Genomic DNA, 25067 nt, shown 5'->3' with positions numbered 1-25067 from the left:
AAATGCGTGGTGTCGCAATTGTGCTCCGAGAATTTGTCAATAAAAATTAAGAAAATTAAGTTTTAAGAAAAATTTTAACATTGGCCTTTTACAATGGTCTTCATCTAACCCTACACACTGATGTTAGCGTTTTTTCCAATAAAAAGAAGCACCTTTGGTAGTAGTCCATAGCAAGCACATTTATCACCACGGTTAGAGCTTCCTGGACCTTCTATATGCTGACATGATGTGCTCCCTTGGAGAGCCACTTCACAGGGGAGCAATATAGGGACTACATGGTGTCTCTGGCATTGTTTCAATAATTGTTTTTTTTTTTTTAAACAACTGGGCGGATGCATAGTAGTGATGCATTATCTGGTCATCCTTGGCGAATTCAGGTCACACCCGAACAACTGTGCCCGCAACCTCTTCAAAACGCCAAAATGTTTTATTATCGACAGCGAGTTATTGTCGTCGAGTTATCGGTTTGCTATCGGCCTGATTTTGCCAGGCTTCTTATTGATTTTTTATCGGCTTGTCAAATGGCATGTTACAGATATGTCATAGATTGTTATTGAAACTTTATCTTTATCTGTTTCATAATAACACTATGAGTTATCGAAAATCAATCAACAACACGCCAGTAAAGTAGGTAAAGATCTATAAAAAATCGAAGGCTTTTCAATATTAAATCGATACATTTTTATATCAAATCAATAACTTTAAAATAAATTTTTGTTAGCGTTCCAATCGCAAATCGATAACTATGTGTTAACATATCGAAAGAATTTTGCGAAAGAACCGAAAAGGTTTTGGCAGTTAATCGATAACTTTTCGATAATATAGCTATAAATTTCTAATAGGAAACCGATATTTTTTTAAAAACATATTGCTTGTTTTTTGATAAAAAGTCTATAACAAATCAAAAACTTTTTGATAAAATATGAGTAACATTCCATCAGTAATTGAAAAATTGCGATATTAAATCGATTACTTTTCGATAATGTATAGTTAAATTTAAGATAATGAACTGATATTTAAAAAAAATTTAAGGCTTTTGATAACAAATCGAGAACTTTTTAATAAAATATATGTAAATAAATAATAAATATAATAATAAATAATTTATAAATTGCGATAATAAATTGATAACTTGGCGATGATATATCAATAAACTTCTGACAACAAATTGATAACTTTTTAAGAACAAATCGATAACTTTCTTAAGAAAAAATCTTTTTATAACAAGTCGATGACAAATCAATAACTTTTGTTAAAATATCAAAAACATTCCTAAAATACTTGGTTACTTTGCTATAGTAAATCGATAACTTTCGATAACAAACCGACAAATCATTGCTAAAAATAAGTAGCTAACATATAACCTTTGTTATCTTTAGCAAATGTATAACATTCCGATACTTTATCTAAATCTCATCGATAACTCAAAAACAGACCAATAATTCAACGACGAGAAATGGATAGTACTTCCAAGTTAACACGCTGACGGCCCCCAACATGTTGGATTCCCACAAGCTGAAGTTTACACGTGCAGCTGTGTCAGCATAATCATTCTTCCCACAATCCCATATCCACATGCCGCTGTGTCAGCATAATCATTCTTCCCACAATCCCATGGACCACCTGCAGCTTCCCACCTTTGATGGGCCACCTGCAGCTGCGCTAGCATAATTATTGTAAGCAGCATAATTGCAACCCAACATACATTTAGAAAAAGCAAAGCAAAGCAATACGGGCAATCCCCGATTAAATCATACAAACAGACAACACCCGCTTCAAGGCCAAGTGCATTTCATCAAATCGCGCAATGACAATATGGCGCAACGTTATCAAACCTATGGGAACCAAGTCAGTACCTATGCGCATTGCAGCGGAGTAAGCATATTTCTATTTCACAATGTTGTGAGACTTTTCCATTGCACATGCCAGCCAAGTAAGACACCTGCTGGAAGTCAAGGCCACACTCACACCAAGACGTCGCATATGTCTTGCTACAGAATGTAGCTGCACGAAATATTATAAAAGGAAGTAGCAGTCCACGCAGAGGGCAGTTCCGTTGGGCTTTCATACTAACCACTATCGTATTTAATTATCTAATATTAAATAAAGTTGTCAAAAGTTAAAAGTGAAAAAGCTTCTTTTCTTATTTAGTATCCAGGGCAAGTTGGCCCTTTAATTTTTTTCAGTGTAAGGATAACAGATCCTTTAACTTCCATAATCCGTCAATACCAAATGGTTAACTCATAGTTAATAAATTGAAAACACGTCTTTCCTTTCCAACACGAGCTTACATTCTGGTTTCCTAATACCTAAGCAAAGATGTAAATACATCGAAAGACTCTTCTTGAACATTCCACGGCACATACCGCACAAATCGTACGCATTTAATCAGTTTTTTTACCTTAACTAAAGACAAACAATTAGCCCATTTCTAAACAAAAATTCCTTGCGAGTTTATTCCCTCCTCCCATTCCTAGTATTCTAAATAGAAATTCCTTGTGAGTTTTTTCACTTCTCCCTTTCCTCTTTTTCTGAACAATATTCCAAAAAGCGGAAACCGGTTAAGGGAAAAAAGTAGGTATTATGAATGTGAGTGAGAGCGAGATCACTCTGCCATTTCTTAGTAGTTTTTTCACTTGTTAAATTAAAGGCAATCCATCAAAATAGTTAAAGTAAATTGGTTCTTTTACACAAGAACTCTTATTTGTACAAATTTGTGCTAAAATATGTACATTCTACCACAATATTCTTTATTTTAAGTTGAAAAGTATATCATAATCAACGAAAGACCTCTTGGTATATTTGATGCAGTCATCCAGAAATTGCGCAAGGATTTTTTAAGAAGGCTTAAATAGATTTTGGCATATGACGAATGACGAATTCAACTCGACTTGGCCGCCAGAATATTGTTTTTCTGAATGGAAGCAGGCAACTCCAGCGGATTTGTGTTATCCCGCTGTCTTCTTCTTCTTATGCGCCTCTGTTGATGTTACTGTGGCACCAATTCATTGCTCGTTTCAATGAATACCATATGAAATGTAATACTGTGCATTGTTTATACTTTATCAATTTCAAACAAATTCGCAAAAATAATTAATCTTTTAAACTTTTTAAACAAAATAAATGCACAACGAAATTTCAATTGACAAAGCAGCCGACTTCGAAAATTCGAAATTCCTACTCCCCAATTATTATTCTAACTAGGAGAAAAGAATTCGAGGAATTTTTCCGCGGGAATGAAAAAATCCACGAGAACATAATTCCGAGGGAATATTTAGAATTGGGCTGATTAACTTCATATGGCAAGCTATTAAGTACATTAATTTTATGTGGCACATGCCCAAATAAAAAAAAAAAAATACTTCTGTAATTGAGTGAAAAGTCCAAAATAAGCCAAACAATATTTTCTCAAAATTATATAGAAATTTTGAGATATGAAAATCTTAAATTTCAAATAGCTGAGTTCCCAGGCTTCAATGTTGAACTGGCTGATGAAAAGTGGCCTCACATACACTACGACGTATTTAAAATCTTTGATTCTCAAGCTTATAAATATTTAAATTTTTGTCTTTTTGTAATATTCCGAAATAAAAACTGAGCACTTTGATCTTTTGTTATAGTCATTTCAAATTGTCTCGTATATATTCGGAAGTATTTGCATCACATTTTTGTATATTCTTGTTAGGAGTAAATCAGTTTTCTTTTGAACAGGTGCAGCTGATACTAATTGTACTAACTCTTAATTTAAAAAAAATCATTAGTTAATTGGTTGCAATATTTTTTCAAGTAACGCTTTGTTTTCTAGAATAGCAACACCAATTTTTTTTGTCACTTACCTGTGCTTTAATAGCAGCAAAATGCAATTGCTTAGCACGCAGATCGAACTTCTTCAAAGACAATTCCTCCTGTAACTCATTCACTTTGTTGAATAACTGTCCCTCGATGCCTCTTTGTTGGGTACGATTCAAACCATCCACAGTTTCCTTGAAAAGAGATTAAGCTATTAGGGTATTCTAGCCCTTTTTTTTATTTATAATTAAATATTATATTTGTATTGTAAGTGATTATAATTTTTTTTTTGATTAACTGCTCTAATTTACTCAAAGTAAAATTACCTTTAGTAAAATTTAGGCTTTTAGCGGAAAAATCAAATTAAAAGTGAAAAGCGTGGGGTTCATCTTACTATGTTTTCATAATAGTTGAAAACAGAACAATTTTATTATTTAATATATCATAACTCTGTTAATAACTAAAATTTTATTTTGAGTAAAATATTTATGACAAATCGCTTCACATTTTATTAATGTAACATAAAACCCTTTTTGTGATTAAAAATTATTTTCTAATATTTAATTCGTATAGCTATAAAAGCGTAATATTTTAGTTTTTTTTTTAATCATAATTTAATTTTAACTTTTTAGTTCGATGTATTTCGTTTTTAGATTTTCATGTTTAAGGTTGCGCTCAGACGTCGACCATTTGCTTTCACGGAAAGGACCTGTTTGCTGGTTGATGTATGCGAAGGCCCCGGGGAGTGTTATCGATGTTGATGGTCCTTTGCCGGATATAAATCCGGTATTTTACGGTAACAAAGCACCATTAAGGTACTGGCGCGACCATCTCGGTAACGATTTATATGAACATATTAAACCTTCTGGGCCATCCCGCCCTCCCCACACCCTAGTTACATGAAGAACTTGGGGTCGCCAGAACCTCGGCTCTTAATGAAGCAGGATTCGCCACGGGTAGGTGAGATTGAAAATTGGGTTCGAGAAGCTATATATTGCGATGGCAACCCCTTGAGAGGGTTGCGCTACACAACCCCTTGAATGGTCATATATTCAAACGGAAATTTCCAAAATGGTCACTACACCAAACTTTGAAGGGACTTGAAGTCAATTGGTCCTATGGCCAGTTTAAATGGCCAATTGTCCATATGACCCCTTTTAAGAGGTCATAAGTTTAACTGAACTTTTGTTCGCCGAACCTATGTCACCCTACCATGAATTTATTACATTGACATCGATCATTGATACGTGCCCAAAGTTTTAATTAAAATTAAGGTCATTTAAAGTGGTGATAAGGGCAAATTACGATATTTCCTCGGTATGCGTCTCCAGATATTTATAAAAAAATTCGTTTCATATCCAATAAATTTTTTTTTTTTTCATTTTTACAAAAGTCGCATAAATTGCTAAAAATAATTATAAAATAAAAAAATTTTAAGCACTTCCTTTATATAAATGGACAAAAATCAGCGAAAAATGTTTCCTTATGTAAACACATATTCTTGCTAATCTTTGATTTTTATATTTTGACGTAGAAATTGCAAAAACATTTATGAGAAGTAAAAATATAAAAGGGGAGCACACATTACTTGGATTGGATAGTTGGTAGGAAAGGGGATATTATTAGTCAATCAATTGCTCCACCCTTATATTTTTACTTCTCATAAATATTTTTGCTATTTCTATGTCAAAATTTAAAAATTAAAGTTTAGCAAGAATATATCTTTATATAAGGATACATTTTTCGCTGATTTTTGTCCATTTATATAAAGGAAGTGCTTAAGATTTTTTTATTTTATTTTTATTTTCCCCTTTTCTTACATTTTCTCGGTGTCATAACCTATCTGTTAAGTTTTGCGCATGTAGCTCAATGAGAACTTACATCAATCCCAAAATTCTCTCCGTTCTGTTTGATTTTTCTAAATATCTCACCCTAGCGAAACGTTTTGTATTGTGCCATCGGCTGCCATCAACCTCTGAATTAAGCTGTAATTTTTTGCCTCTACCTCATCGAGAAATTATTTAAAACCCGGTTTCAAATTTCCAAATTATTATATAAATTTTTCGATCCGTGCGCCACCTAATGGAATTATTTTCTCCTTTTGTTCCTTTGTCACGGTGTCTTAACCTGTCTCTGAGCTTTCGTGTTTGTAGATCAATGAGAAGTTAATATTTCGATCCGTGCGCCACTTAACGGGATTTTTTCTCCGTTTCTTAAATTGTCTCGGCATCTTATCCTATCTGTGAAGTTCTACAGCTTTAGCTCAATGAGAACTTTCATAAAAATCAATCCCATATTCCCTCCGTTTCGTACGATTTTTCTAAATATCTCATCCCGTGCTCCTCTTAGTGAATATTTTTGTACCGTTTCATTGGCCTCTGAAATAAGTTTAAAATTTCAAGTCTCTAGCTCATCGGGAAGTTAATTAAAAGCTGGTTTTAAAATTTTCAAATTTTTATCTAATTATTTAGATCCGTGCGCCACCTAACGGATTTTTTTCCTTTTGTTGCATTGTCACGGTGTTCTAACCTATATGTAAAGTTTCACCTTTGTAGCTGAATGAGAAGTCACTTAAAAATGGATTTCAAGATTTGTACGAAAAGCGGACAAACATTCAACCGACCTAATATAAAGGAAGTAATAAGCTTTCAACAAACAAATTATTTGATTCTATGGTTATTATAAAATTACCATTAATTTAATTTATGTAATACGTTTGTAGTTTACAAATTTTTATAAACTATTTTTTATTATTATATCATATAAGCATTAAACTATTTGCACATGAACTTAACGACTTAGGTATGAACATACTTACATACATACACACATACACATATACATACTTGTGAGCGTATTTACCTGCAATAAACGTATTTGCATTTCCAAATCATTTGCTTCACGCTTCAATGATTCCAGTGCCGGACGCAATGCCAATGTTGAATGACGATCGAAGACCAACTCGTTACGTAATAATGGAGCCATTTCCTAAATAAATAAATAAAAATATTCATTAATATCTCTTTCACTCGATTAGGTTAATAGTATCATTATGCCACTACTGGATTTTAATCTATATTTGCAAAATAAGTCCTGGGGGAGGACCAGGTTAAGAAAATCGACATGCACTAATCTCTAGATATCAAATCAGCCTTTGATACCACGAGAAATAGTGCTTGTATGCTCATTATATTAACACCAGTTCACTGAAAAAGCAATGTTAGTGATTTTGGTCGTTTCATATCAAGTGACGCCAGCTATCACTGTTTCGCTATAACTAACGCTTATTGGGAGCACCAAGGAAGGCCAAGTCTTTCTCTACCTGCCTATCCCAGCTCAGTGTAGCTCTTGCTCCTCCTCTGCTTCTAAATTGTGGTGTCAACTGAAATACTTTCTTAGCTGGAGCGTCCTCATCCATTGGCATATCATGACCTAGCCAGCAAGGTCTTTGTGTTTTTACTCGCTGCATTTTCTTCATATCTCCGTACAGCTCATACAATTCATCATTTAAACCTCATTCTATACTCGCCATCAGCATTACGGACAGTATCATAAATTTTTCGAAGAACTTGTGTCTTGGACATTCCAAGAACCTTCTCATCTTCAGTCGATACCGTCAATGATTCCGAGCCATACATCAGGACAGGTATGATGAGCGACTTGCAGAGCGTGATTTTTGTTAATCGAGAGAGGACTTTACTTTTGAATGCCTACTCAGTCCAAGAGTTATTTTCCGTTTAATTTTTAATTTTGGTGCTAATGCTCGTTCCTAAATAAACTAAATCCTTCACAGTCTCAAATTCTTATCCACCAACAGTGACTGGCTGCCAAGGCGCGAATGCGGATGACAGCAAGTACTTTGTCTTGTCCTCGTTTACTACAAGGCCCTCTATTTTGCTTCTGTTTTGAGAAAGCAGAACTCTTAGAGCGTTTTTTCAAGTCAATAATATCAATATTATTAGCATACGCCAGTGATTGTACGCTCTTATAATAGATTGTACCATCAGGGTTTAGTTCTGTTGCTAGAACTATTTTCTCTAGCACTATGTTTAGCAAATTGCATAAAAGAGAGTCGCCTTGTCTAAAGCCAGGTATGGGTTCGAATAGCTTTAAGAGGTTCTGTCCAATCTTTACGGAGCTGATGGTGTTGCTTAACGTCATTTGGCGGAGCCTTATTAACTTTGCAGGGAACTTAATTTCAGACGAAAAGATTGTGAATGTCGATTCTTTTATCGTGCAGTGGGTCTAATAAAGTTATTATTAATTTTCATACTCACATTAAAATCGCCCGTATCATCAACTTCGCCGGGTGGCTGCGGCGGTGCAAAAATACGCTTAGGAACTTTTTGCGCCTGCGATGGCAACGGCAGAATGCGCACAAAATTTGTGAGATCTTGGATTGCTGATACCGAATTGCATTGCATTGTAAGTGAGCCATAACGTTTCGCTTGATCTGAGGCCTATAATAAAATTTATATAAAACGATAATGGAAATAACAATTAAATTTTAATTAAAAAGAATAATTTTACTAAATTTAAAATTATGAATACAACAAGTTTTTGCACACATGGCACATGCACACACACAAGTAAACACAGATAAATATATGGCAAAATATATATATATTCGTATAGATATCTCAAGTATCATGGCATAAATGTGTTAATTAAATTAAAATTCATATCAATTCCGTTTAAATACTCATTGAGTTGGCATATTTTCCATTTGCAATTTTTTCTCTTTTCTTTTCTCTTCAAATGAAAATATTTGCATTTGTTTGTGTGGTTTTATCTTATTATTTTGTCATGGTTAACCAAATATTGCATACGTCAATAATTTACTTTTACCATCGTTTTGCGTCAACAATGTGGTTAAACGTAAGCTTTTACATGTACATTAGGGTGGGTCTATTTTTGATGTATGAATTAAAGCAAGGAAAGAAAAAAAGGAGAAGAATAGTAGGGAAGATGAAAACAAAAGATATGAAGTCAAAACCTCATATACGGACGGCATATTATCAATTATTTTTGAATTTTTGTTATCGTCGAGTGTTTGCTTTATGTATATATAACAAGGATTATCAATAAGTTACCAATTTTTATCAACGAGTTATCGGTTGTTTATCAAGTAACTCTCAATGTCTTATCGAAAATTTATCGACTTATAACGAAAACTTATAAATACGTTATCAAAAACGTATCTATTATACTGTTATATATATCGTTAGCTTAATGTGAAAATGTGCTAAGTCACTTTTTTTGAAAAATTGCATTTTAAGGCAGTTTTAAAACTGAATTCAAAATACATCGATCACAAGAAAAAAATATTTAAATTTTTAATTTTTACGTGCTGGTTGATATGATGTGTAAATGTGTTAAGTCAACCAGTCAATGATATCAATCTAAATTATTAGTCATTTCTTTGTGCGCCCATTTTATTTACTTATTTAATTCATTCAGTCTAAAAGTACATGCTTTGTTGTTGTTGTAGTGTTAATGATAAAGACATTCCCCGAAGGCTTTGGGCCGATGTTGATGGTCCTTTGCCGCATACGTTGCGGTAACAAAGCACTATTAAGGTACTAGTCCGACTATCTCGGGAACGATTTATATGACCACATTACACCTTCTAGGCCATCCCGTACTCCCCACCACCCAGTTCCATGAGGATATTGGGGTCGCCAGGGCCTTGGCTGTCAATGAAACAGAATTCACCACGTGTAGGCGAGGTTGACATTTGGGTTAGATAAGCTATATATTGCGCTGGGAACCCCTTAAGAGAGTAGCCTACACAACCCCTTTTAATTGGATTCACCCAATTGAGACATACCTTTGGTGTTTGATAAATGCTTTGCGCTGGCCATAATCTACTTCCATTCTTACATGTCGATAACTACATACTTTGTTACAGACTAGTTAAAAATAGAAAACAATTCAAGCTTAAACTTATATAGGCTGTTATTAAAATTAATAACACTACTGAATCGATTTGCTAGATGTATGTATAGTCCTAGTTATAGGTTCATTCATAGCATAATTCGTTTTACTAGTTATTTAGATAAAGAATCTATTATGCCGAAGATCACGCATTGGAATATATGGAATGAACAAATCAGATAAATCAGAGCAATTCGTGCTAAAGTCAAGCATGAGTGAGATAAAAGTTCTTCTGTCATGCAAAGCCTGAAGACCAAGCAATTTGTGCCTGCTGGTATATGATGGGAGGCCGCCTGTCCAGTGAGGTATACGTAAAGCAATTTTTATAAAATTTTTTGAACTTTCTTAATTTTATAGGAGTTAGATTCATAAAAAGGATTCCATATTTTTGAGTAATATTCAAGACGACTTCTGACCAAGGATATATAAAGGGATTTCAACGTCATAGGGTCCTTAAAATCACTGATGTTACGTCTACTGAACAAAACCATTCCAACAAATTTTGAAACAACGAATTCAATGGTACTAGAGAAAGTTTGGAGTTAAAAATTACTCAAGTCTTTACTCCTTTGACAACGTTTAAAAGATTTAGTATTTAGTTTGTAGTAGAGGTATGTGACAGTTTTCTTTTTGGAATAAGATACACACAGCATTTGTTTGAATTAAATATAAATTATTGTCCGCGCACCATCCGCCAAAAGAGTTCAGATCAGAACCGTTAGAAACAGTTTGACAAATAAATAGTTTTTTTTTTTGTGAAATATATAGTTTTAGTGTTTTATTTCAATCATTAAAGGTGAGGAGTGATGGGAAAACATATTGAGTAAAAAGTGCTAAGCCAGGAAAAAAAAATTTGTTATGACTGCGGAAATTGTGCTAAGTCATAAAATAGCTGCTGGGTTGGCAGATATGATTTTTATTTATATTTTTCAAAGCTTCTACACTCAAAATCATTGCAATTAAAGTATCCCCGTTCACAGTTTTGAACAAAAAGGTTATTTCAAAAGTTATTCATTTTTTTCGTCTCCTGTAAAATTCGTAAAAGTTGACTTAGCACATTTTCACATTAAGCTAACGATATATGTATATATATTTATATATATATATACATATATCGTTAGCTTAATGTGAATATGTTACAGAATACTTTTATATATACTATAGTATACTTAATGAAAAGTTGTCGATACCTTATCACAAAGCCCTCGTTTTTTTGTAAAAAAGTAGTCGATCTTTTAAAGGGTTGTTACCAGCTTATTATCGGCGTGTTATCGTTTGCGATTTGATATCGAAAAGTTATCGATTTCTCCTAATAATTAAATCAGTTTCTTATCGGAGTGTTATCGATTTGCTAGCGACGGCAAATACCGATACAATTTCAATATAAAATCGATGACACATCTGCAACCCGTCAACAGCAGGGCGATAAGAAACCTGTAAGAAGCCGTTTACTCGGTCACAACAAGCCGATAACAAAACAATACTTTTAGATGCATTTGTTTGCAATATTTTTCCTCGAAATCGCCGCCGATCATATAAGGATTAATATTTCAAGGTAAAAAGAAATCATTAACTCATGGGTGTAATGTCAAATAATAACCTTCAAAATTAGGAAAGAAGCCAACCTTCTAGGGTCCAATACTTATCGATATCCGGAAATTCTTTCAATATTTCGAAGCTACTAATATTTTTTGCTCTTTGTTCTGCCATAAGCTCCATATCAACCAGAAATTAGGCTGCCCAATCACTGCAGCGTATTCCAACCGCAATTGGGACGCGGTGGATGGAACTAAATAAGTCTGCCAGTGAGGCTTTGGGGTGCCTTTCACAACTTTAGCTCCGCTTCTGCACCAAGTAATTTATATATACTTTTTCATAGCTCGATGAGAAGGATACACTCAAATCGGTGCAGTTCTTCTTTTTTTTCTTTTTGTTTTTTTTTTTTTGAGGCATGTTTTCCCACAATTCAAAATTGTACAGTAACGCGGATAGGATGACATCTATCAGCAGCTTCCTTTTGCTTTATGCTGGTGTTTGACAGCAACTTTAGCAAAGAAATCTATATAGGTGCCTTCTCATTCCCTAAAAAACCTCTATTTTACTAAGTGTTCTTCTATCCCTTAATAAAACTGACCTCAAAAATAAGCAAAGAGTATCAAGTGCATCCCAAAATTCGGTTACTAAAAGAGTTCAGTAGATCATGCTTAAATCATTTAAATAAATGAAACTAATTAAGTTCACCCACAAGGCTTACTTTTTTAGCTCAGCGTTAATTTAAAATATTTTTCAAAAATTTATAAGTTTACTCCTTCATGTGTGGGGGTTAAGATGCTTAGCTTGGATATCATACGTGGTTCCGGGCACTGACTCAGGGACTGATATCAGTCTTAGACCGGCCATAGTGACGAATTGTCACACGCGATTAGTTATCCCTTACCCATAAGGTAATGCGTCAAGCCTCGCGTAGCCTCCCTGCGCAGCATAGATAACCACTTCTTAGAATGGACACGACCATAAATAAAAAGGAGGGTAGGAGTGACGGCGAAGGTCATCATGGTGCGGAGGACGCGAGAGGGGTGGAGAGCGCTCCGAAGCAGGTCGCTGGCAGCCGGGAAAGCTCCCGGCGGATCAAAAGGGCCGATCAGACGGATCAGCGTAGGGGTTTGGTTTCAAACACCGTAGCTACTGGCAGTTCGGATAGTGGAGGGGTCGAAACAGACACCCAATGCAGACCCATATGGGGCTGTGACTGAGAAAGGACGAGGTCCGGCGAATGCGACGAGGAGCTTTCCCAACGTGAGCCCTGTGGTCGAAGCCTACCTGGAAAGGTAGGCGATCGGCGCCGCGTAGGAAATCTCTGGGTGATCGGCGTCCGGCTGAGAAGATCTTGGAGAGCTACGACGGAAGGGATGCAGCTCAGATTTCGGAGAAGCATTCCCGGACGCTGGAGTGGGCCAGCAGAGTCGTAGCTTGCGAGGACCACACACCGGTGTCAAACGATGCAGGTGAGCAGCAGGGTCTGGGGCTAGAAAGCGGCAAAGGTCGGATGGGCGGAATACCTCAACGACAAAAAGGGCCCGAGGGGGTGGGGAAGCACTTGCGTTTAGCGAAATCGCTAAACGAGCGGGCTCCATCACCCTGGGTGTCTTGGATAGGAGTAGGGAGGATGGTGCAATCTCCCGAGAGGAGTGGCCGTTCGTCGCCAGCGCCATATCAGCGGCCTATATGACCGCTGTTATGGAGAGCCCAGGTCCGCGGCCATGCTTCGAATACTCGGGGTGGCACCATGGATTTAGGCTGATTACTTGTGCAGTCGAGCGGTCGGCCACTTTAAGAGAATAATTTCTTTGGTTGGGGAGGTCTGGAGGTGACCCAGGCTCGAGTCCGTGGAACGGAGGGATCTTCCCCTTAGACCGAGGGTTCCAGTGTGGTTGCCTGCCGAACCCTCTCAGCCGGATAAAGTATTGCAGTTTATGTGTTACTGCAACCCGAACCTTCCGACGCACAACTGGAGGGTACTCAGAGTAGAGGAGGCTGTTGGGCCACGTCAGCAAGTCCCGATTCTGCTAAACGCAGAGTCCACCGGTACTCTCTATGACATGAGGGGGGTTACCTCCAATGGTCTCGAGCGTGTGGTTCTCAAAATCTGCCACGTCGATTCCAGGGGAGATGGTTCCCCTCCCCCGTAGAATGTTCGGGAGGTAGAGGCGTCCGCAAGGGAGCCAATACCCATGGCTGTGGATGCTGACCCCGCTAATTTCGATAGCGAAAGCATGTTTGACGTCCCGTTAATAGCGGGATCTCTCATCAGTGCTAGTCGTCTGGCTTATAGGGCAGAGGAGGAGCTCCTAGCCTCCGAGGGCGAATCATCTATGGCGGGATCCCTCATCAGTGTAAGCCGTCTGTTTGGGGGTGAGGAGGATCTCCTAGGCTCCGCGAGCGAATCCGCCAAGAATGGGGTGCAGAAGAAGAGTAGTGTTGATGGAAATCCGTCAAATCAATTTTCAGCACTCTAAGGTTGCTTCCGCAAACTTGTTGCTATGTCTTGAAAAAAGCGGAGTGGATATAGTCCTTGTCCAGGAGCCGTGGCTGAGTAGTAATGGCGGTAAATTTTCTGGATTAAGGACGGGAAAATCAACACCTTGTTGAATGGGGAGGCAGGTAGGCCTAGATCCTGTGTGCTTATTAAAAAGGAATTTGAAGCTGTTATTCTCTCTAATTTCAGCAATGCTGACGTAATCACGGTCTGCCTCAAGCGAGGCAGTAACGAAATGTGGGTGGTCTCAGCGTATATGCCCCATGAGGACATAACGGGACCACCACCTGTGATACTGGGCGAAATCACCGCTGAAGCAAGGTGGAGAGGTATTGGCGTAATCATAGGTGCCGATACTAATGCCCACCATAGCATATGGGTAGCTCGGATACGAACACCAAAGGTGAGTCTTTATTTACTTTTATTGTAGATGAGGGACTTTGTATATGTAATAGGGGGAATGACCCGACTTTTATTACTGCGGTAAGAGAGGAGGTCCTGGACCTCAGCCTGGTTAGCAGAGAACTGGAAGATCGGATATCTGGCTGGAGGGTTCTCATCGAGCACTCCTTCTCTGATCACCGATATATTCAGTTCTCGGTGAACGAAGAACGTCCGAGAACTTTTAGGAACCCTAAAAATACCAACTGGGACGTATATTGTAGGAAGCTGGGAGAGCTATTGCCTGCGGCGCCTATCGTTGGTTCGGACCTGTCCGAATCTGAGATAGACGTTCTGGTGGAAAACTTCACCTCACCAAGCAATAGCGCCTTTCAACTGTCCTGTTCATTGAAAACTTACAGGGGGAAGAGCAAGCCGCCCTGGTGGTCTCATTCTCTTGACGACCTAAGAGCGTCCACTAGCTGGCTCTTTAACAGAGCCAGGAGGAGTAAATTACCCTCAGACTGGGAGCTCTATAAGGTGAGTCTGGGGATTTATAAATATGAAATAAGGATAGCCAAGCGAGATTCATGGCGAAGCTTCTGCGAAAACGTAGAAGGCTGCAATGAATCCGCGAGGCTTAGAAAAATACTATCTAGGGATCTGGTCAATGAGTAGCGAAATCAAAGTCGAAAAAATGTTAAAAAATTTAAATTTCGCAGGCTCGAAAATTATTTTTTTGCGTATGCGTAGTGGAACCTTTTTCCTCAGCCCAAATCCTATCGAAAAATTGAGGGCGTGATATCGGCTAATAAATTGACCCAGTCTAATATGTATGTATGTATATATAAAAGTTTAACTGCATATGTGTGCATATATTTTGTTCTGCATTTTAACTTCATACCTACTTTTCCATTCACAAATGCATTCATTCATTCATCAACGGTATTTTTTCAATGTATTTAACTCACTTACCTTATTTGCAATTACATCGGCACCCTGTAATATCGATTCGGCAATAATACTGCATAAATCATTATGTATCTCTTCCAATTCTTGCATCAATTGTGGTACAGTTTCACAATGATAAGTCTCCAACATGGCATTGGTTGCATGCAATTGTTGCACATACGAATTATGCGCATCAATGTATTCGGTGAGTGAGAGCTGTGTGGGATTTTGACGATGTGACATGTAACATTGTTTATAATCCAAACGGCACTGCATTGATAAAAGCGAGAAATACACAAACAACAATAAGTTGTGGTTGTAAATGGGTGAGAATTTGTAAGTTGACTTCAATAGAACTCAATGAATGCACAAATGAAAATTCTTTCTGAGAAAACAAGAAGGCAATAATTTTTTTTGCTGAAAGAACAAAACATTTTTGAATATGACACTTAATTATTTTTGATTCGTTTATATTGACAATTAGTAATATAAACAGATTAACCCTCCGATAGATTGTGGCGTCTGGCCAGACGAGAAGGCTTTATTTTCGTGAATAACTTTAGTGACTTTCTAAGTTTAGAGGCGGTCTTTATAATAATTCCCAAATCGATATTTTTTCTTTATATTTTATCTGTCTTTTTGTGCCAAAGTTGATTATGTCACATTTTGGCATTGTGGTCTGGCTAGACAAGCATAGCCTAAAAGACCTCATAGATCGAATTCATTTCAAAATTTATCAATAAAAATTCAAGCTTGTCACAGTGTGCGACGAGTTTTCTTCAAAATTTAAATAAAAATTCAAATATTTGTGGATAAAGTTCAAAGTGTAAAATTTTGTCTGGCCAGACGACAACGGTAATATGTGTTGAATTTATTCACCGCTAATCGGAGGGTTACGAGATATTTTTAAGGGACTTTTAAATTTATAGTCACTGAAAGTAGGAAGAAGGCATGACATATAGATATTGTTTACTAGTGCAATTCAGTACACCGCGGCGTATGAGTAATAAGGCAAGCAAGTCAGATAAAAGAATTGTAATAAGTTTATCGAAAGTTGTTTTAAAATATTTACTATTTGGTTTTTTCTTTCTAAATTTGGAGGAAAAACCCATCCTCTTTGTTTAATCAGGTTGCACGTGGTCTTGCAGGGAGACCCTACAATGGGGCAGCATACTTGCCATTACCAGCACACTGATAAAAGGGACACCTTTTTCCATTTTGGCGCTCAGTCGAAAAACCTGATCTTAATGTCAAGCAGATAACAGCGCTCGAATGACATCAAACAATATGCTTAAGAAGCTTTCATTCAAGCTTTGTAATGGTTAAGTAAATTAGCAGTTGCAATGAGGCCATAAGAATTGATTTTTTTTATCACATCACCCTTGAATAGACCCTTTACCTTTACGTCATATGGGGATAATCCGCACAGGGGCTGCTCTAGTCGAGGCAAGACGACAGACGTCTTCTTAGGAAGTGCGCTTTCTTCAGCAATGCCTGGAAAGGTTCACCGAGCATAACATTTTTGAGGAAGCCATTGAGGTTGTGTGCATACATTTGCGAGCTAGATCCTGTTCTGTTCTAGTTCATATGACTGTCCTTTACATTTGTGGCCTTATGTTAACTCTGCAAGAGTGCAGGCTGCTAGCGGGAATGCAAGTGAGCTTTTTGTAAATCTGGTCCCCGTATCAGTGCACAGGCCGCCGTACAAAACCATGCCCTTCGTTAAAAGCTAAGCATTATACTCGAATTGGGTGGTGGCCTTTTAATTTGTTTGTGAAGAAGTTCGCTTTCTGCCGCCCTTGCACCACGTTGCTTATATTTCGCATAGTGCAGGGCGGATTCTGCATTGCACATGATCGCTATGGTAGCTTTCCCAACTAAAATAATTACAAAAAAAAACCAAAAGCTGCAAGTAAAAATGTTTTATATAATAAAGTTAAATCAAAAAAAAAATTTTTTATGTTTGATTTTTTTTATGAAAAACATACAATCAAAACAAAAAATAAAAAAGTGAGAGCGGTGAGAAATTAAAAATTTGGTTAAACGCAATTTCGGCTCTCACCGGTTTTACTTTGTAATATTTGTATCATGGTACAGGCCAGTCTAATATTAAGCAACTCGCAGTGCGATAAGCTTAAAGAAAGGTTGGGTTGGTTATTTTAAAATTTTGCACTCGAGTTTCTGGCAATAGCAATGGGTATTGAAGAGCATATCTACATATTTCGAGGTAAATGCATTATATGGCTGCTTCAATGCAGATAAATTATGGCATCCACCACTCCAATACTCATGTCAACATCTGCTGGAGCAGTAAATGCATTTTAAGCCATCTTAAGCTGCACTCGAGCGATAGCAGACATGCATTTCGTTTGAATGGCGCACAAACATTAACACAAACAACTAAACATATGCATCTGCGTGCGTTTATAGCTAAAAGCAAAATATAGTAGCATTGTGCGGACGAGCTGATAAGCATTTCCATTTTATCACGTCACATTTGCATGATGCGCTCACACTTTAAAGAAAGTTTGCAGTTTTTTATAAATTTATTTAAATTGTGTTTTTTCTTTGCTTTTGTAATGCGCATATTGACTTTCCAGCAACACTTCTCGATGTTTGTTTGTAACGTTGAGAAATATAGAAGATAGACTCACCATTAAGTATACCGAATTGATCAGGGCGACGAACTGAGTTGATATAGCCATGTCCGTCTGTCCGTCCGTCTGTCTGTTTGAATGCAAATTAGTCCCTCAAATTTCGAGATATCTCAATGAAATTTGGCACAAGGATGTATTTTTGTATTATATTAGACATTGATCGGACCACTGAAACATATATCTCCCATACAACCGAGCGTTCAGATAAGACGATTTTGGTCATTCCTACCGCAATTTAGAAAGTATAAACGTGAAACTCTGTGATATATTTCTAATATATCATAGAAGATATCCTGAAAAAATCACTTTGATCAGATCTATATATAATATATATCCCATACAATCGATCGTTCAGATAGAAAGGTTTTTGGCCATTTCTAGCTTAATTTAGAAAGTATAAACGTGAAATTCTGTGATATATATTTTAATATATCATAGAAGCTTTTTTGAAAAAATCACTTTGATCGGAGCTATATATAGTATATATCCCATACAACCGATCTTTCAGATAGAAAGATTTTTGGCAATTTATCCCTTAATTTCCAATATAAAAACGTTAACTTGGTGATATTTATTCTAATATATCATAGAAGATTTCCTGAAGAAATCATTTCGATCAGAGCTATATATAATATATATCCCATACAACCGATCGTTCAGATAAGGGAGTTTTTTTTTATATTTATATTAAAAATCGTTTAGGTATGTACATCTGTTCACTATATATTTCTTATCTTACACATCCGATTATTTGGAGATTACGAACGGGATAAGATTATTGTTCAGCACCATTCATGAAAGGTATGAAGTCTTCGGCACAGCCGAAGATAGTCCCGTCCTTACTTGTTTTTTTTAACCTTAACATACATATGTAGATATTTACAGTGTTGTTATGCACACGAAGCAGGTAAAAAAAATGGTTGGAATCATGTGGGAAGAAAATGCCCAACACATTCCAGAAAAAAGGATATGCGATAAGCACAAGCATGAATGCAGTAAACAATGCAACAACTACATACAAAAATTCTCAGAAACTATAAATACAAAACTATATGTATATGCAGAAACGTGAATATTTTTTTATGTATATGTGAGTGAGCAGGTTGAGTGCATTTCTGTGGAATTTTGACAAAACAACTTATTTCAAATCTGACAACTTTTCAGGAGAGCTAAATATGTGATTTGAATAAAACTGAAAGATATTTAAGGCAAAGTATACAGCGGATATAATAAAAGGAAATTTGCTCCGCATTTTAAAATGTATTTCTTAATTTTTAATGCAGTACTTTTCTTTAAAATGCCTTTAAAATTATATATGTTGTTATGTCAAAATTTTTTTATGTAAAACCTGTACTTATTTCAATTAAGTTGTTTTGTCAAAACTATTTTCTACATAAAATAGATAAAAATTTCCACCTATTTTAAAATATGTTGTTTTGTAAGACTTAGCCAAGCAAACAAGTGTGAAATAAGGTGAAACGTAAAAAAAACATAGTATATTTTTATGGAAATCCAATAACTTTTATGAATAGTTACATATGCATTTATTTAAAATATTAAATTTTATTATTATTATTAAAATCTCGTTATTAATTTTCTTCGATTTCATCAATATCTGAGTCTACTTCCACTTCGGAATCGCCTTCAACTTTTAAATTTTTGTAGTAACAGTGGAACTCTGTATTTATAAAAGGTAACACATCCAACAAGTCTTTCTTCTTGCTGGAAGAAATAGCCAGGAGTCCTGCGTAGCACTTATTTAACGAAAAATTCAAATTTTTTCGTCGTCTTTGATTAATATTTAACTCCTTGAAACTTTCATTACAGTCAAAGGAATTCTTATAATGCAATACGCCTGGTGTAGACTTTTTATACCGCAACCAGCGTATCTTTTCCATTCGAATTTCTCGCCTGTGGGAAAACATAATTTAAAAGTGAATAAATGAAGTATATATTTATACATATCATCAAAAGTTTAAAATGCTGCCTCCGGGTTTGAAAACTTCTCTTTATGAATATTTCAAAAAGAGATTTTTGCAGTGTGCTGCTTATTCCATTTTTAAATCCATTTTTGACAACTTGTGAACCCGGGGAAAATATTTTCTACTATAAATTATGATAATATGATAATGCTTAACAGATTTGTAAAAGTAAAACGACTTCGCATAGTTTTACAGATATTATCGAAGTTGAACGTATTATCAATCTATCTTCGCAGCAAGTTCGAAAACGATAAATCTAAGAAAAACGTTTAATAACGCTCTATCTCATAATTTTTCTATTAATCCCATATTTTCGTGGATAATGATTTGAGCTTATGCTGAAACAAATAAGGTGTTATTAAAAAAATATTGGCATAGGGCGCTAAGAAAATTCTTATAAAGTCCTTCAAAGATATACAGTTATAGTATAGTAGATTACTGAGACAGGGCCTTCTCGAAACGTCATCGCACCTAAAATGATTTTTCACTCAGACTTTGATAAAATAAAGTATGTGTGTACCTGAGCTATTTGTTGTTTTCCAATTAAAGTTATTTTTTAACAAGCTGGAAAAATCAAAGAAGTCGTTTTGTTTTAGTACGTGAACGATATACTTTTTGTTCGCAGCTGCGATAAGGTTTGCCCAATCATGTGGATGTTGGATAGATCCTGAAGAATTTTTTTTCTTTTTTTCGATTTGGGCATGTACTGTGTCACATTCCATATGGGTGTGACCAACTACAAGAAATTTGTGGTCAATAGTTTCAATAGTTGTGCTTTTTAAAACCATTTGGAACATTGCACAGATATTGGCTTTGCGATTTTGCCCAGGGCATGAGTCACTATATAAAATAATGTGTTTGACCATCGGAGGTACCGTTGAAAGGCATTTAAAAATTCACGACCCTATATCATTTTATCCCCTCTTTGCGATTGTCTCATTCCAAATGAAACAATGGGCTTTGTTTGTAGATTCCTCATGCATTGTAAAATTATATGTCCATAACGGACGCTTGTAAAAAAAACATTGATGCATTTATATGTGGAGTCGGCAAACATTGTTGTAAATCCATTGAAAACATCATGACAGTTTTGTCGGCTACAGATAGTTGTTTATCGGCTTTCTTACAACAATAGGCAAGGTCTGCTCTTTTTGTAGTGACTTAAGACTAGATTTTTCTTCGGCGTCCAAAGAATTTTGTATTTGCAATATAAACTTCTCGCAAGTGTTGCACAAATCAAGCTGCGGCTTTTTGAATTTGATATTCAATGAACGAAAAATTTCACAATATTTCGATTTTGAAACTGGATCATCAAATTTTTCCGCATACAGATTGTATAACTTCGAAATATTGAGATCACTTTGGAAGTACAACATGTTGGTGTGTCTACGACTATAATGACTTTGATATTTTGGTATGCTGCTTATGTGCTCCGAAACTTCATTATGCTTTTCGATTGAGAGTTTGTGTGATGGAGCGTGTTTTCCGCGGCGATCTCGCTTAATAAGTCCACCACACTCCAGCTGGACTTTGTATTTGTTTACTGTTTTGATCATTTGTTCGGTTTCCCCAAATATTTTTAAGAAACACATTTTACATACCCAATGTCTTGCGGAACTGATCTCAAGGTGATACAAATAGTTATATTTTCGATCTCGAGAATTTGCTGATTTTCGAAATTTTTCAGAATGTTTCGCCTCAACTTCAATTAAACTTGATACAAATTGCCGGCGTTTAGTGTAGTCCCCAAACTCCAATAATTTTTAAAAAGGGTTTTCTGCTGGTCAAAGTTTAGTTTTAAGTGACAGTTCCTGCGGCATTTTTTTAACCTTTCAATTTGTTTAGCTGGCATTTTTTTATTTTTATTAGTATAGTACTCTTTACCCAAATTTTTGTTTTGCTTATTAAGTTTTTTCATTTCCTTCATTCTTGGGGGAGAATCATTTTCTTCGGGTAGATCCCAATTAGTACTATAACTTGCGACTACTGATCTGTCTTCGACATTCTCCGAAGTAGAACTCAATTTCGACAGAGTAGATGGTTCTCATAAAAAATATCTTCATTATCACAAGATTCTGGACTTTATGTATCACTTTCACGGTTTTTCGTATTTTTTGTTGCACGTTATATGAATTTAGTATATCAATAACACCAGTGTCAAGAGATGTCATTGTCTCATTAGGTAGTGGCTCTAACACTAATCCATCATCATGAAAATATGGCTTTGACACACTTGGTTCTGATAAATTAACTAGATTTGTATTTTTAGACACTTTCCTAGCCATATATGCCATCTGGCGTCCCCTTTGCATATTTAGTTTTAATGGTTTTATTGTAACCGAAATCACTTATTTTTGAAATTTATTCAATACAGCACTTGGCAAAAGCACTTATTTATAGATAAAAAATATATTGAACACTCTTTTAACTTTTACAAAAGCACGTATTTCAAAATAAGACGTCTTGTTTTTTCAAAATTACCCCGATACTAATTTCACAAAACAAACTATTTCAATATAAGTTGCCAAAAAAATTAATTGTAATTTGACATAACAATTTATTTGGAAAAAGGTTGCTTTGTGAAATACGATTTTTATTTTCATGGCCGCCTTAAATCGAAATAAGTTGTTATAGAAAAACTACAATGATTACAATTATTTGAAGTTTTTTGAATTTTTCGACTTAACTGAGAAAAGTTGTTTTCACCGACGCAGTTTCGAAAAAAAATGAGTTAAGTTGATTTTTCGGATACTGTAACTTTCTAACTAAATATCATAGAAATAAACCAGTAAGACCAAAATATGCATACCAATTGACAAAATTACATGCAATTAATATCTAAAATATTTCCTATCTTGAGATAAGTTGTTTTGTCAAAACTCCACAGATTTGTTCGCATTAATATTTCAGTAGAGCATAAAAATTACACAAGCAATTCTACTTTTTCTTTTTTATTTACTGAGTTTTGCGTGGCCATAACTTTTTTTTATAAAATTACAAGAATTTAATCATCTTAAGCAAATTTTTTTATCTCTAAAAGTTTTTCGATTTTTCATCGCTAGCGGCACGAAATTAATAACATGAATCGTTATATATCTTGAACCATTTTTTTTTTCGAATCTCTTGGAACAAATCTAAGAATTAATAAAACTTAAAAAAGAAAAAAAAACTCGCAGTTGGAAATTATAGGACGGGTACCGGTGCGTATAAGTAATTTTTTTATCTATTTATACAAAAATGCATTTTTATGCATTGGTACGTATAAAACTCAATAGGTTCTTTATATATATACATATACATAACTGTCAAGTTTGAAATATAGTTTTAGTAATTTTATCCAAATAATAATTGCAGGTGGCTCCGTGGTGGTGTGATGACGCCTGCTCCACCTACCACACCAAAGATACCGGATTCACGCGCCGGGAAAAGCAACATCTCAATTTTAGAAATAAGTTTTTCAATTAGAAGAAAATTTTTCTAAGAAAGGTCGCCCCTGGGAAGTGGTTTGCAAGCACTCCGAGTATATTTCTGCATATACAACTCCTCAGTGAAGTAAAGTTCTCTCTGACCGAACAAAAATCACGCTCAACAGGTCCCTCAAAACACCTGTCCGGATGTAAAACTCGAAATTATGGACGGTATAGACAGAAGGTGAGGTGGCTCTTGAGTATTTGAGAGAATATTTCTCCGACAAATTTATGGTTCTATCCTTTATGCTGACGGCTAATATAAAAAGAAGTATATAATGAGGAGCATGATCTTTTCTCAGATATGCCAATTGTGTGGCGAATAAAAAAACAAAGGCTTCGCTGGTAATCATATAGTGAGGGAGTGGAAGTGATAGTGGGAGTTGGATTGGGAGTGGGAGAGGGAGTGATGAGAAGGCATTGCCGGAAGGAGGAAACTTCTTAAATGCAAGCAAACCCATTTTCGGGCAAGACAACGTCTGTCGGATACCCTATTCTAGTATTAAAGAGGGGAGTTCCATACTAACAAACATGCAAGTGAAGCTATTACATATAAACGTGTTAGTTACACCTTTTTTTCTTTTATGGGTATGAACATTTATTTTCCAAACAAAATTTTAAAATAAATTTATACTAAAAACAAGTAAAGGTGTCTAAGTTCGGGTGTAACTGAACATTATATACTCAGCGTGAGCTTCAATTGCACATTTTATTTCAGATAAATTACTTTTCTACATAACACGTGGCACCGCCCGTTTAAAATAAACATGTTTCCCCATTTCCTCTTACAGTAAAACTTGATAAGTGAAATATCATTGATACGAAACTATTTTTTGCTAAGTTATAGCTTATTATTCTAGTCTACGAACATTTTAAACTTGTTTTATATCTATCTTGCCATGGTCTTTAACGGATCCCGCCCATTTTTACTAGAAATAGTTTCTACTATAAGGAAAATTTGTGTAACCTATTTTATTACGATGCGTTAATTTTTCTTCGAATATGGCCCCGAGACATAGAAAATTGCTTAGTCATAAAAGAGGCGGTGCCACACCCATTTTAAAGTTTGAGTGTTTTCAAATTTAATGTTACAAAGTTAAATTCTATTGATACAAAGCTCTTTTTCGCTAAGATATAGCTTATTATTTTCATCTACCACCCTTTTAAAAATCTTTTATATAAAAGTGGGCGTAATTTTCAATATCAATCTATTCTGGGTCCTGATAAGCTCGTGTACCAAATTTTGTGAAGATATCTCATATTTACTCAAGTTATCGTGTTAACGGATGGACATACGGACGGACGGATATGTCTCAATCAAATTTTTTTTCGATACTGATGATTTTGATATATGGAAGTCTATATCTATCTCGATTCCTTTATACCTGTACAACCAACCATTATACAATCAAAGTTAAATTCTAAAAATGAAATTTCTAAAAATGTGAGGCGCAGCATAACCTACTTAAGGTTCAGTTGGTCTTATATATGACTATCAATAGAAATTTGACACGTCCATCGCTTTTATTTAATTGTCTGATCAACGCCCTAGATTGATGAAGAATGTGATGATTAGTACCTAGGACCTATCTAATTATTTCCAAGCTTTTAGTATTATTATTACTTCAAGTAAGTATTGTTTCCAACAAAACCGTTTAACTAAAATTTTTTTTAATTATTTTATTTTCAAGTTTTTAGTATTTATTTAATTGCCTATTATTTCTCATTTTATTTAGCTCATTTCGTGACTCATTATTACAAGCACTCTTTCTTGGCAATGTGTTACAATCCACGTCCTCAATACCTAATCCTTCCAAAGACTTTACTCGACTCTGTGCCACGTATGCTTGTCCTCCCTTGAACTCCA

General features: G+C 35.5%; 1 protein-coding gene across 1 annotated transcript in view; it reads right to left on the bottom strand.

Moving 5' to 3' along the window:
- Nucleotides 1-25067, bottom strand: part of Stacl (Stac-like) — a 765750-nt gene that overhangs the window by 493122 nt on the left and 247561 nt on the right. The window contains 4 exon segments of the mRNA XM_067775429.1: nucleotides 3837-3983; nucleotides 6652-6777; nucleotides 8067-8249; nucleotides 15119-15364. Coding sequence (XP_067631530.1) covers nucleotides 3837-3983; nucleotides 6652-6777; nucleotides 8067-8249; nucleotides 15119-15364 — 702 coding nt within the window.

Source organism: Eurosta solidaginis, chromosome 3 (assembly GCF_040869045.1).
Source record: "Eurosta solidaginis isolate ZX-2024a chromosome 3, ASM4086904v1, whole genome shotgun sequence".
NCBI lineage: Eukaryota > Metazoa > Arthropoda > Insecta > Diptera > Tephritidae > Eurosta > Eurosta solidaginis.
This window is presented reverse-complemented; position numbering and strand designations above follow the sequence as displayed.